Genomic DNA, 14,411 nt, shown 5'->3' with positions numbered 1-14,411 from the left:
AATTGAAAGTAACCATTACTCAGTATCAAGGAGGATAAAAATAAATATCACAATGAAAGGAGCAGTTGATAGACTGAGAACAGTAGTAGAAAAATTTCAAGAGGAATGCAAAACAGAGACATATTAATACTTGAGATAGTAAAAGTTGTCGAAACCTTGAAATGTGGAAAGGCAGCTAAAGTAGATGATATTCAACCAGAAATGCTTAAGTGTGGAGGCATAAAAGTTGTGCAGTGGCTACACTTGCATAATTCAGAGAGCCTGGCTAGAAGGTCAAATTCCCAATGACTGGAGTTGAACTCTAATAGTACTCATCTATTAAAAAAAAAAGGGGGGGGGGGAACAAAACCGAATTCTCTACTAAGTCTTCTAGGTAAGATTTATGACAGCATACTTGAAAAGAGGTTGAGAAAGATTGTGGAAGAGAACAAGCTGGGTTCAGGCCAAACAGAGGTTGTCAAGATCAGATTTTCACTTTAAGACAAATAGTTTGTGAGATTGTGAGACATACAAAAATATTTTGGGAAAATTTGCAGAAAAGAGCAAAACTAATAATAATGGCAAATATCTGTTGGATTTCTGCTCAGGACATGGACTGGTTATTACTAACATCATGTTCCAACATAAAAATGTGCACAAATTCACATGGAGAGAAGAGGCTAGGGAATAAGAAAAGTCTCATTGACTATGTTATTGTTGATAGTGATGTTTTCTCCCTGGTGCAGGACACCAGAGTGTACAGAGGATTTGAAATTGGAAGTGATCACTATTTAGTCTTGAGCAGATTAAAACTGAATTTCATATTGAAAAGAATAACATGTAAGAAAGTTTTAAAGCGAATAAAAGTTGAGCACCTCTCACATGTGAACTGTAGACTAAAATACAGAAAGATTATTGAAAAGAAAATGAAAGAGTTTGAGAACAGGAATCAAACCTTGGAGATTCAGTGGCAAATTCTGAAGAAAACATTGATTGATTCTGCCAGAGAGGCATGTGGTGAGGTTGTGTGCAAGGATAAAAAAATCAGAACTCCCTGGTGGACACAGGAAGTTAAAGAGGCAGTGAAGGAAAAGAAGAAAGCATATCAAAAGTTCCTGGCAAATAAGTCAGCTTTTACTCTTACAGAATACAGAGACAAATGTAAGAAAGCTAAAAAGTGTGTAAAACTAGCTAAACAAAAGTCATGGGAGAACTTTGGCAAGAATATAGAAAATAAATATCAAGAAGGTGGCAAAATATTCTGGAGGTTGTTGAAGAAGCTTAGGAATGGAGGAAAGAGTGCTGTAAAAGGAGTTAGAGATGATAAAGGTGACATGATAACGGGAGAAAAAGATATCCTTGAAGTATAGAGTAATTACTTGGAAAAACTGATAAATGAAACAAGCAGTGATGAGAGCACAGTGATAAAAAACATTGACCAGGCATGCAGTCAGGAATACATATCCATACTTGAAGTAGAAAAAGCCATCAAAGGCTTGAAATGTGGAAAGGCAGCAGGAGTAGATGATATTCGACCAGAAATGCTGAAGTATGGTGGTATAAAGGTCTTACAGTGGCTGCACTGCATAGTTCAGAAAGCCTGGACTGAAGGACGAATTCCCGATGATTGGAGTAGAGCTCTCATAGTACTCATATATAAAAAGTAAATAAAACTGAATGTGAGAATTACAGAGGTATTTCCCTACTGAGTGTTCCTGGCAAGATCTATGCAAGTATACTTGAGAAACAGTTGAGAAGAATTGTGGAAGAAAACCTTGGTGAAGAACAAGCTGGATTCAGGCCAAATAGAGGCTGTCAGGATCAGATCTTCACTTTACGACAAATAGTCGAGAAATCATGGGAATATAACAAAGATCTGAATTTAAGTTTTGTCGATTTGGAAAAGGCATATGACAAGGTGCCAAGAGAGAAGCTATTCAACATATTGCACTTATATGGTGTCAATGGAGCATTATATCAAGCAAAACTTAGTCTTTATTTCAGTTGTAAGTCAGCAGTTAGAATTGAAGGAAGTACAGGAAGATGGTTTAATGTTAAATCTGGTGTGAGACAAGGATGTACATTATCCACTCTGTTATTCATCATCTATATGGATCACATTATGAAGGAAAGTTGTATTAAACCTGATATCAAAATTGGAGATGTTAATGTCAGCTCTTTGCTTTATGCGGATGATGTTATACTTCTAAATAAATCCGCTACAAGTCTGCAAGATTCTCTGACTAAATCGAATAGCTGTTGTAATAGATATGGTATGAAGGTCAGCAATAAAAAGACAAAGACAATGAAAATAGGCAGAATCACTGAAAATGTCAACTGTGTTGTGAATGGATAACCTGTGGAACAAGTAAAACATTTCAGCTACTTAGGCACGATTTTTACTGAAGATGGTAAATTAAATATAGAAATAGACAACAGAATCAGCAAAGCTGGTATGGTGGGAAGTCAATTGAATAAATTCATATGGAATAAGAGAGAAATCAGTCGGAACACTAAATTAGCTGTATACAAGACAGTGTTCAAACCAGTTTTAACTTATGGATCTGAGAGCTGGGTCAGAAGTAAAACACTTGAACAAAGACTAGAGACCGCAGATATGAGAGTCCTGAGAAAGATTAGAGGCGTGAACAGATGGCATCAATGGCAATATCATATTAAAAATGAGGATATTAGGAAAGAACTTGACATTGTCAGCATCCAGGAATGCGTTAGCAGAGCTAATCTCAGGTGGTATGGTCACTTAAATAAAATGGGAGAGGAAAGATTAGCAAAACAAGTGTTATCTGCCAGGTTGGCAGGAAAACGACCCAGAGGAAGACCAAGAGGTGGATTGATACGGTACAAAGTTCCTTAGACGACAGAAATATAAGATCTGATAATGTTGGAGTCTTGACAAGTAACAGACTGATTTGGAGGAAAATTGTAGATAGGAAGTTAGTAATGATGTAAATTTTTCATGTAGTACTGTCATATCCTGTACACCCCTTGAGGGTACATGGCAGGAATTTGATGATGATGATAAATAGTTGAGAAATTATAGGAATATGACAAGGATCTGTACTTAAGTTCTGCAGATTTGAAAGGGGGCATATGACAAGATGCCCAGAGAAAAGCTTTACAAAGCACCATAATTATATGGGGTGAATGGAACATTATAAAGAGCAATGCATAGCCTATATTTAACTTGTCAGTCAGCAGTTAGAATTGAAGGAAATACAGGAAGATGTATTGATGTAAAATCAGGTAAGGTTATATGGTGGTTAGCATTCATAGTGAAGATTTATGGAGAAACAGCATAGAATAATTACTTTACTTAACAGTCAATGTTTCAACCTCTATATTGAAGTCATCATATCATCAGTAACATACATATGTACTATATACACACTACATTCTGCTGCACTATACAAAAGTAAAATGAATATAAACCGTTTGTTAATCATTTATCCTAGCCTGACCTCTGGTGAGAAAAAAAAAATGGAACTACACTAAATTTCTACAGTCCTTTCATATTGAGATTTTCTTCTGTCTGGGTTCTGGTTGCTATATGGGTTGAAGATGGGTCCTCCACATTCGTGGAATAATTAATCCATCATTTATGTTCAGATCTGAATGATGCTTTAGCATTTTACAAGCTTCTTTGAATTTTCTTTCGAACCAGGTTTTGGTGAAGTAGAAACTTTTAGTGCCTTTCCAGTCAATTCTGTGGCATGTTTGGAATGCATGGTCTGATAAGTCTGTTTTACCATAATGGAGGTATTTAATGTGGCATTTGTATTCATCTTTTCTGATTGGGATGGTACATTCTGTGTAGGTTTGCGGTAGACTGTGAAGGAGAGGCAGCCCGAAGGAAGCCGTATGGCGAGTGTCTAGAAAAGGAAGAGAGTTGTTGTTTATGATTTCAATGGTGAATTGGATACATTTGTGTTGTTTGTTCAGGGAGGGATCAAGCTGATGTCACACACGCTGAAGATATGGGAAAGAGTAATTGAAAGAAGGATACGGCGGGAAACGAAAATTGGCGAGGAGCAGTTTGGATTTATGCCAGGAAGAGGGACAGCGGATGCAATATTTGCGCTAAGGTAACTGATGGAGAAATATAGGGAGATGCAGGTGGAGCTGCATATGGTGTTTATAGACCTGGAAAAGGAGTATGACAGTGGCCAGGTAAGAGGTATGGAGGTGTATGAGGAAGAAGGGGGGGGGGGGTCAGAGAAGTACATGAGGTTATTGAAGGAGATATATGAGGGAGTGAAAACTCAGATAAGGTCTAATGTTGGCATGACAGAGGGGGGTTCCCCATTGTCATTGGGGCTCCATCAGGGATCAGCTCTGAGCCCCTACCTCTTTGACCTGGTCATGGATGTACTAGTGGAGGACATCAAGAAGGAGCCGCCATGGAGCATGATGTTTTGCCGACGACATTGTTCTCTGCGAATCATCCCGAGAGAAGCTTGAAAAGACCCTGGAAGAGTGGAGAAAGGTATTAGAGAGAGGGGCATGAGTATTAACTGGGTGAAGACAGAATATATGTCAACAGGGAATGACAAGGATATGGTCATATGACTCCAGGGTGAAGGGTTAACTTAAGGGAAGAAATTCAAGTACCTCGGGTCGGTCGTCGAGAGGAATGAAGACCTGGATGAGGAAATACAGCACCGAATAACATGCAGCTGGATGAAGCGGAGGAAGATGAGCGGGGGGCCTGTGCGACAAGAGAGCGAGTTGTAAGATGAAAGGAAAGCTGTATAAGATGGTGGTGAGGCCGGTGATGCTTCATGGCACAGAGACGTAGCCTATAACAAAGGCACAGGAGAGGAAGATGGAGGTGGCGGAGATACAGATGTTGAGATGGATGAGTGGTGTGACAAAGAAGAACAGGATAAGGAATGACTACACCAGAGGACAGTCAAGGTGGGACTGATCGGTAAGAAGGTACAAGAAAGCAGGCTGAGGTGGTTCGGTCATGTAGAGAAGAGGAGTGAGTGGAGTGCATGGAGGGAAGGAGGAAAAGAGGCAGGCCCAAGCTCAGGTGGAAGGATAAGGTGGCAGAGGATCTTAGGGAGAAAGGATGGAGTCGGGAAGATGCCCTAGACCAGAGAACCTGGAGGAAGAAGATTAAAGATGGGAATGGGGACACAGTTTAACATGGGATAACGGCATAGCAAAAGAATTAGTGTTGTTTGTTCAGGAGGCTTAGGGATGTATTCAACATTTTGTGGCCGTGAGGCCAAATGACAAAATTATTGTCAATATATGTGAGCCAGACTTTGGATTTTAGGCTGACCAAATCTAGAGCTCGTTGCTCAAAGTCTTCCATAACAAGATAAATGATTAACAAACATTGATTCATTTTACTTTTGTATAGTGCAGTGGCATGTAGCTTGTATACTGGACATATGTGTGTTCTTTATGATGATCTCAACAGAGAGGTCGAAACATCGATTGTTAATTGCTTATTGTCAAGTAAAGTAATTATTGTAACTGTGTTGTGTCTCCATAAATTCTTCACTAAGAATGCTGACCACCGTGTAGCCTTAAAAGAAAGAACTGTCGTAATCCATGGAGATTAGACCCACAAGCAATGCAGCCACTATGATAAGATGAAAATTCGTGTTTCTGTGTTAATTAATTGGCTAGCCTTTCTAAAACTATGTAGAGACAACAACTTGATATCAAACTGCATTAAATTAAAAAAAGAAGTTTACTTCAGCCAAAGCACTCCATATTTATGCCTGTTTGGAAAAAGATTTGTTTACAGAACAGATCCACGAGCCTTGCAAAAATCTAGCAGTTATTCAAGCCAACGTTTTACAACAAAAATCAGAGCTATCGAGCTACTTAAATCCCAATATTTGGGATATTCTAGAGAGAATTACAGATGGCTCGAAAAGCACATGTTACTTAAGAACAAAGAAAAATTAATAGTGAAGTTTCAAGCACTAAAACAATACAGATGCCATAGGAATAACCAATTACAAACCATGGAAGACTTCAAGCAACAAGCTCTAGATTCGGCCAGCCTAAAATCCAATGTCCAGCTGAGATATGTTCATGATATTTTCGCCATATGGTCCCATGGCCACGAAACATTAAATACATTCCTAAGCCACCTGAACAAACAACACAAATGTATCCAATTCACCATCGAAATTGAAAACAACAGCTCTCTTCCTTTTCTAGACACCTTCCCCTCAGGCTGCCTCTCCTTCACTGTCTACTGCAAATCTATACGTACAGGCCAACGTATACATAAAAATTCATACCATCAGAACACAAAAAACTAGGAGTCATCAGCACACTCAAACAAAAAGTCCTAACAAGTTTCTCCAATGAACAAGCTCTGAACCAAGGATTTGAAATCATTAATCAAACATTTGTAAAAAATGGCTACAATATATTAAAAAAAAAAGTTCACAAGATCCTCCATAAAAATGCAACTAAAGGCAAAAAAAAAAAAAGATTACAAGAATGCCATAGCCATACCCTACATCACAGGCATTTCAGAAAAAATAGATAGAACACTACTTAAATACAACATCAAGACAACCTTCAAACCCCTGGCAAAATTAAGAAATTTACTTAACTCCTCCAAAGATTCTCTTCCATATCTTGCCCACCCAAAGGTTTACAAAATTCAATGTACCTGTAACCTACTGTACATAGGGGGAAACAGGACGCACCATCCCAATCAGAAAAGATGAACACAAATGTCACATTAAATACCTCTCTCCACTATGATAAAATAGGCCTATCAGACCATGCACTCCAAACATGCCACAGAACTGACTGGAAAGGCACTAAGTCCCTACACTGCACCAAAACCTGATTTCAAAGCAGCTTGTGAAATGCTAAAACATCATTAAAATCGGAACAAAAATGATGGACTAATTATTCCAAGAATATGGAGAACCCATCTTCAACCCATATAGCAACCAGAACTCCAGACAGAAGAAAATCACAATACGAAAGGACTGTAGAAATTGTTTAATGTAGTTCCATTTTTTTTCTCACCAGAGGTCAGGCCTAGGATAAACGATTAACAAATATTTATATTCACTTTACTTTTGTATAACACAGCGGAATGTAGTGTGTATATTGTACATATGTATGTTCCTGATGATGACTTCAATTTAAATCTGAACAAAAATGGACTTATTATTCCAAGAATGTGGAGGACCCATCTTCGACCCATATAGCAACCAAAACCCTAGACAGAAGAAAATCACAATACGAAAGGACTGTAGAAATTGTTTAATGTAGTTCCATTTTTTTTTTTCTCACCAGGCTAGGATAAATGATTAACAAACATTTATATTCATTTTACTTTTGTATAGTGCAGTGGAATGTAGTGTGTATATTGTACATATGTATGTTACTTGTTTAATGTTAAATAAAGTAATTATTCTAACATGTGTGTTGTGTCTCCATAAATTCTTCACTATGAAGAGTAAGACAAGGATGCACATTATGAAAGAAAGTGACATCAATCCTGATGCCACTTAGCTTTTTGCAGATGATGTTGTACTCCTAAACACATCTAGTGCAATTACAAAGATAATAAGCCGAAAGGCTATTTTACCGGCGAATTTGTTAATTAAGAGGGAGATAGTAAATCCCGTTTTATTTTATAGCCGGGTACGAAACTCGGGTCGAAATCCATCGACATCCATAGAGTTTCAATGCCAAAAAAACTATCGACAGAACCAAGTGTAAATGATCACTTGAGTAGTACAACACCAGGGCAACTCCATGCAATTGAAACTCTATGGATGTCGATGGATTTCGACCCGAGTTTCGTACCCGGCTATAAAATAAAACGGGATTTACTATCTCCCTCTTAATTAACAAATTCACCGGTAAAATAGCCTTTCGGCTTATTATCTTTGTAATTAACAATATTTAACAATATATAGTACACCACTTCGGCAATTCGATAGTAGAGGTATGTAAGTTTTGTTTCACTTAAAACCTTGATATTCCAGCTCTACCTACTCACTGATGAGACCTCAAAAAAGGTTGAAACCGGTATGGGTAGTGACCTCTTCTCATAATGTAAAACAATATATATACATCTCTTAGGAGCTGGGTTTTACATTATGAGAGAATATTAAAGTTAGTGACAGAGCTTGCTCCACCTTTGCATGGAGCTGCCCTGGTGTTGTACTACCTAAGTGATCATTTACACTTGGTTCTGCCGATAGTTTTTTCGGCATTGAAACTCTATGGATGTTGATGAATTTCGACCCGAATTTCGTACCCAGCTATAAAATAAAACGGGATTTACTATCTCCCTCTTAATTAACATCTAGCAAGTCTCCAGAATTCCCTAACTAAATTGAATAACACTGTAACAAATTTGGCATGAAAATCAACAATAAAAAAACCAAAACTATGAAAATAGGCAGGTGCATAGACAATTTCAGCTGCATTTTGAATGGAGATCCTATAGAACAAGTAAAACATTTCAGCTAGTTTTTAGTGAAGATGGCAGGTTAAATCTGGAAATAGACAACAGAATAAGCAAAGCTGGTATAGTGGATAGGCAGCTGAATGAATTTATATATAATAAGAGAGAAATTAGCCAAAACACTTAAAACTGGTTTGAACACTGTCTTGTAAACTAACAGTATACAAGACAGTGTTAAAACTAATTTCAAGTTATGGATCTGAGAGCTGGGTTAGAAATAAAGTACTTAATCCACAGATATGAGGGTTCTGAGAAAAATTTGAGGAGTGAACCGATGGCATCAATGGCAGAATCATATTAAAACCGAAGATATTAGAAAGGAAATTGACATTGGCATTCAAGAATGACAAGCAGAGCTAATCTAAGGTGATATAGCCACATAAATAGAATGGGTAAGAAAAGATTAGCAAAACATATGTTTGATGGCAAGATGGCAGGAAAGAAACTGACCAAGGTCTAGGTGGATTGATTCAGTCAGAAGTGCCTTAGAAGAACGAAATGTTAGATATGACAATTCTGGAGTGATCACAAGTAATACTAATTTGGTTGAAAATTATGAATAGGAGATTAATAATAATGTAAACTTAATAATGAAGTGCTGTCATAGTAACCTGAACATCCCTTGGGGATACATATCACAAAATTGATGATGATGAGTTATTTTATTTTTTCAGCTATTTTAATTTCCATATTATAATCTTTGGTTATATTTATTTATTGTTGTCCCAATATATTAATTATTTCTGATTTCCATGGTTTTTTGTATATTTTCAACTTTATGTTTATTAATGTAAACTTAATCTTGTAGTGTTGTCATAGTAGCCTGAATACCCCTTGAGGGTACATATTCAGATAATGGTGATAAATAAGACATTTACATGGCATAATTACTACGTTCCGAAGAGCTTTTATATTGGCACCTTATCATGTGTCTTTTCTAGATCTAAAAACCACATACTTTGTTATATTCCTATGATTTCTCAACTATTTGTCTTAAAGTAAAATTCTGACCAGGACAAAATTTAGACTAAATGCTGCTTCTTGTTCTCTAAATTTTTCTTCAGCTATATTTCTTATTCTTCTCAAATATGTTTGCATAATCTTAACTGGAACACTGAACTAGGAATTCCTCTTTAACTGAAACATTCAATTTCCCTTCCTTTTTTAAAGAGATCCAAACATCTGCACTGAATTAATACCTGAAATAATACTCACTGGAGTGGGAGCCTTCATTCCCCACTCTACTCCACTGTAAATCTCAGCCAATCTCAGCATTCCATTCAGTGCTTTCCACTGTGACCTATGGCACTGCGGTCATGCAAACTGGGATGACCTCCAAAATTTTTATGCATCTTTGTCATGGTCAGATCACATTACCACTTTTGCCCTCCTGCTCCAAATATTTGCAGCACAGAACTCATAACTGAAATAATCCTCACTGGAATGAGAACCTCCATTTCCCACTCCACTGCAAACCTGACTCATATCCAAGCCCTGGTTCTAAAAAAATCACCTCTGCAGCCCATTATAAAAATTTTATTTAAGCCATTGAACACAGCATATGTTCAGTGGCTTAAATTAAAAACACCAGCTTCTCATTCAATTCAACTTACACAATAGCCCAAAACAAGTGTAAAACAGTTATTAATGATTCCAAAGCAGACTTCATAAGAATGAAATGCAATAAACCTCCTGCTCAAATGGCAATAGAGCTTTCTAGTCCCTTGCTAAAAATGTTGGACATAGCATCTGTCCTCTCTTTTTCCCACTTCTCTTGCATCCTAATGGCACCATGGCAACCTCACTGAAGGAAAAGGCAGACTTCTTTGGCATCAATTTTTTCCCACCCTTCAACTCTTGTCTGAACAAATGAGGCAAATCACATCCCACACTACCACAAACTGCCCACCGCATGCCTCCTCTGAACTTTTGTCATAAGGACATCAGGAAAACCCTGATTAATCTTGATACTAATAAGGTAGTAGTTAGAAGGCTCCTGGTAGTCAGTACAGTATTCCTCTGAGCGAGGAGTCTGTTGTCATCAAAACACTTATGCTTCAGAATTAACTCTCATCCCATATCACATATAAGCTGTCATAGTCTACTGGAATCTACCATACAGCATGGAACTAAGCCTATACCAAAAAAGGGAGACAAAAGTCAACCATCTAATTATCAACCCATTGCTCTCACCTCGCTCCTTTCAAAAGTGCTAGAGAAGGTTATCAACAACCATCTTTCTCATTATTTGGAAACTTATCAGTTAATTAGTGATCATCAGTATGGTATGGATTCTGCAATTCTCATTCTACAGCTGACCTCCTAATCAATCTCACCCATCTTTGGACAAAGGCCATGGAAAGATTTGGAGAAACTCACGTTGTTGCTTTCAATATTTCAAAGACATCGAGACTTCCTGAACAAACCATCATCTTATGGCCTCCCTCCTGCACTCTGAGATTGGATTGCTAGCTTCCTTGGTGAATGAGCATGAGAAGTAAAACTAAAAAGGGGAAGATAGAGAGGTTATCAGGAGGTAAAATTTCAAGAAAGTTAACTCTGAGTTAAAAGAAAATTAAGAAATATTAGCTGGAAGATATTTGCTGAAAGTGACAATCATTTACATTATATTAAATAATCACTTCAACCAAAAAAGCCAGTCTAGGTGGTCAAATGGATGACATCTCGAAAGAGTGGGTATGGATATTTTGTGAATGTCTTTAGTAACTGGTAGACAATCACAAAATATCCATACCCACTGTTTTGTGATAAAGAGGGTGGTCTAGTATAAGACCACCCTCTATCAAAGTATGATGTAGCCTGAAACAGTTCAATGTTTAATCTCTAAGGAGAGGTTCCAGATTATCTAACCTCAAAGTATATTAATACTAATCTATGAAACCATGCATGGGATTAAAAACAGGAGCTGGTTGGATGAGTATGCAAGATTTCAAAAAGAATTTTTAAAAAAAGTTATGGAAAGAGTATATGTTTAATAAAAAGGTTAAGAATAATAGAAAATCAGTTCATTCTAAGTATCTTAGTAGGTTATACAGTTTTTCATACTAAGCTTATATCTTACTGATTATTAATACTGATAAACCACTTCACTGCCTGAAGTGATTTGAAAAAGTTCCCTATTTGGTCTCCAGGATTTCTCAATTATCTCAGATGATACATTGTACTAACTTACAACAGGTGACAGGTTTACAACCTTTCATGTGGTATTCACATAAAAAGCAGTAGCTTGTCAAAACATGCTGCAACACAAGCAGCATGACTAACCATAAAAAATAAAAATCACCCTTTAATTCTGTTTTTAAAATAAACACACAACAAACTGAGATCAAGTTAAAATTAAAATAAAATGCAAGCATATTTTTAACACTGGAACAAAAGATTTAAAATTAATTAATATGTACTGGGAAAGGGGGGATATTTTTACTGTCTGGTGTGAGACAAGAAGTGAAAATATCCTAAGTGAAAACACACCGCTTATTGAACATCTGAAGTGGCTTTAGCAAGTTTAGTAAAGTGAAGTTTGGGGTATGAAATTCTACTCTCAAGAGCAGGATTCCCCAGTCCACCCACTATACTAGTGCACCATTTACTGGTCTTTCATATGTGAGATAATTTTAAAACTACTGTGTCTTCAACATCTGTAGAAATCACATTAACTGCTGTATGTTTAAAATATTTTAGTAACTAAGAAAGACTTTTGCTTGCACATAAAATAGTTCTCCAGGCAATTCAAGTGGTTGCCTATTGAAGATGATTGAATAACATCCATTAGTTCATATCATTCCTCTTTCTCTATTTGTAAATAGGATTTTTATTTTTATTTTTTTTTTTTGAAGTAATGTATCTTAGCTTCTGGGCATAGATACATGTGTGTACAAGTTTCAAGGTTACAAGATAAAATATTAGCTTTATAAATTTATAAAGTTACCTTACTAAAAATAAATGTATATTCATCAACCTACCTACATGTTCCAATAGGTTTTGGGAGCACAACACCAGCTGTGTAAACTGCTTGAAATATTCCTTCTAAGTTTACCCGCCTAGTTATCTCTCGAATGAGTACTGGAGCTACACGTTTTGAACGAAGCTTTTTATGAACACAGAGAAAATTTATTTCCACCATTTTTTGTACACTGTAAGTGAGATCATAAATGGATTTTGAATAATCATATAACAATACAAGTAAAAATTAATTCTTAAAAAATAGAGTTAAAAAAACAGAAATACTAAAATTAAACTTGAAAATTTTCTTCTTTATGAATAAGGTTTTTTATTATTATTTATTTATTTATTATTTTTTTTTTTTGCAATATTGTTATTCTTATTATTACGTGACTCATCATGAAAGGATGCACTACTCCACTACACAGAACTCGCCATCCTCTCAACTTAATTTGCTTAAATTACTGCCCACCACCCCAAATATTAGTTTTGTCTGTAAATTTTGTGCATTCTCATGGCTGATATGCTGTAAATGGGATGAAAAACCCGCGTTTCCAGGAAGAAATAATCCTGCCGACTCCGTATGAGATTGGCAAACTCACTCTCAAATGAAAAAGCCCATATAAAGATTCCTCTTGTGACAACAAGAATTGAATCCAGGTCTTCTCAAATTGAAGTGGGCAATGTCCCATTGTTCTTCCAATTACACTACAGAGGCACTATTATTATTATTTAATTTTATTTTTGGAAAAAAGTTAAATACTTGAAATTTTTTTTCTAGTTAATTAATGCACAGAGTAAATTATATTCTTGTTTTCATTCTTTAACTCAAGCATGAACAAGAAAAAGTTTCAATGTGAAGTAACTTCTCTTCCACACTACCTCAACATTTGTGGCATAAACACGATATTGGTAAGTAATGTGCAGCATCACCTACAGACATCCAAAATTCAATCTCTTATTTCTGAGCAAATTACACAAACACGACCATAAGGGTCGTGTTTGTGCTTTTGTGCGATCAAGCATTCCTTATTAAAGGATATCTAATACTGGCTTAAGAGTTCCTTGCCTCATTATGTATTATTCATCTGCTGTCTCTACCATTTGCCCAATTCAGAAAATCATTCTCACCTCTGATTTCTTAGCACTCAACATTCCCTTTGCTGTTAGACAGTGAAGTTGTTTTACTTGGCGAGTTTAATATCCACAACTCCAGCTGGCTCCCTTTTTTCCAATTCCAATGACCAAGCTAAAAGAGATGTTGAGCTATTTGCTATAAGCAATGACCTAAAGCAAACTGTTCATCTACCAACCAGAATATCCAATAATACAATCCTCTACTTGTCCAACACTCTGGACCTTTTCTTACCCAGTTTTCCTTCCATGTAAACTAGAGGTGATTTCCTCTTGATAATTAAGTTCATAATTTCATACAAGTTTCATCTCTAGCAGAATATCCTTCCCATCTCAACCATTCACAACCTCATATCTTTTGACTAGCTGAGTCATAGCAGTCTGTTTCATCACATTGTAGGAGAGACAGTCTGTACGATGGACCTCACATCACTGGACTACTTATTTCTTCTCAGCAACTGACTGGTAGGACGTTTAAATTGATTTCAAGTCTCAAAAGGAAACAAAATGGCTGGATTTAAAGTTTGAAGACAAGGATACACATAATGTTACAAATTAAAACACAAAATGGAAACATGAGAATCTAATGCTAATTATATTCTCATTTGTTTCTATTTTGGATCCAAAAAATAGGCCACAAAGATGAATAACTAAATGGAGTTTTAAGTAAAATAAAATATTTGAAACCAAGAAAAGTCGAGAAGCTCGAAACTAATTACAGTAACAATTATACACAATTTTACAATGGTATGAGCAGGAGAGCAAAAGTAGTGCTGATGACACATATAATCCTAGAAAAGAATAATATAAATCAGGAAGATCTATTATTCTTTCCTCCTGAAAA

At 36.3% G+C, this 14,411-nt stretch overlaps 1 protein-coding gene across 1 annotated transcript in view; it reads right to left on the bottom strand.

The window, feature by feature from the left end:
* The window catches only part of Nmt (N-myristoyl transferase), a 182,924-nt gene that overhangs the window by 68,900 nt on the left and 99,613 nt on the right, over positions 1–14,411 (bottom strand). Inside the window, exon 7 of the mRNA XM_090393987.1 lies at positions 12,454–12,624. Within this exon, the coding sequence (XP_090250113.1) occupies positions 12,454–12,624 (171 nt within the window). The remainder of the gene's footprint in view (positions 1–12,453; positions 12,625–14,411) is intronic.

This window comes from Typopeltis vanoorti, chromosome 6 (assembly GCF_054136105.1).
Source record: "Typopeltis vanoorti isolate ZY-2024b chromosome 6, IOZ_Tvanoo_1.0, whole genome shotgun sequence".
Taxonomy (NCBI): Eukaryota; Metazoa; Arthropoda; class Arachnida; order Uropygi; family Thelyphonidae; genus Typopeltis; species Typopeltis vanoorti.
This window is presented reverse-complemented; position numbering and strand designations above follow the sequence as displayed.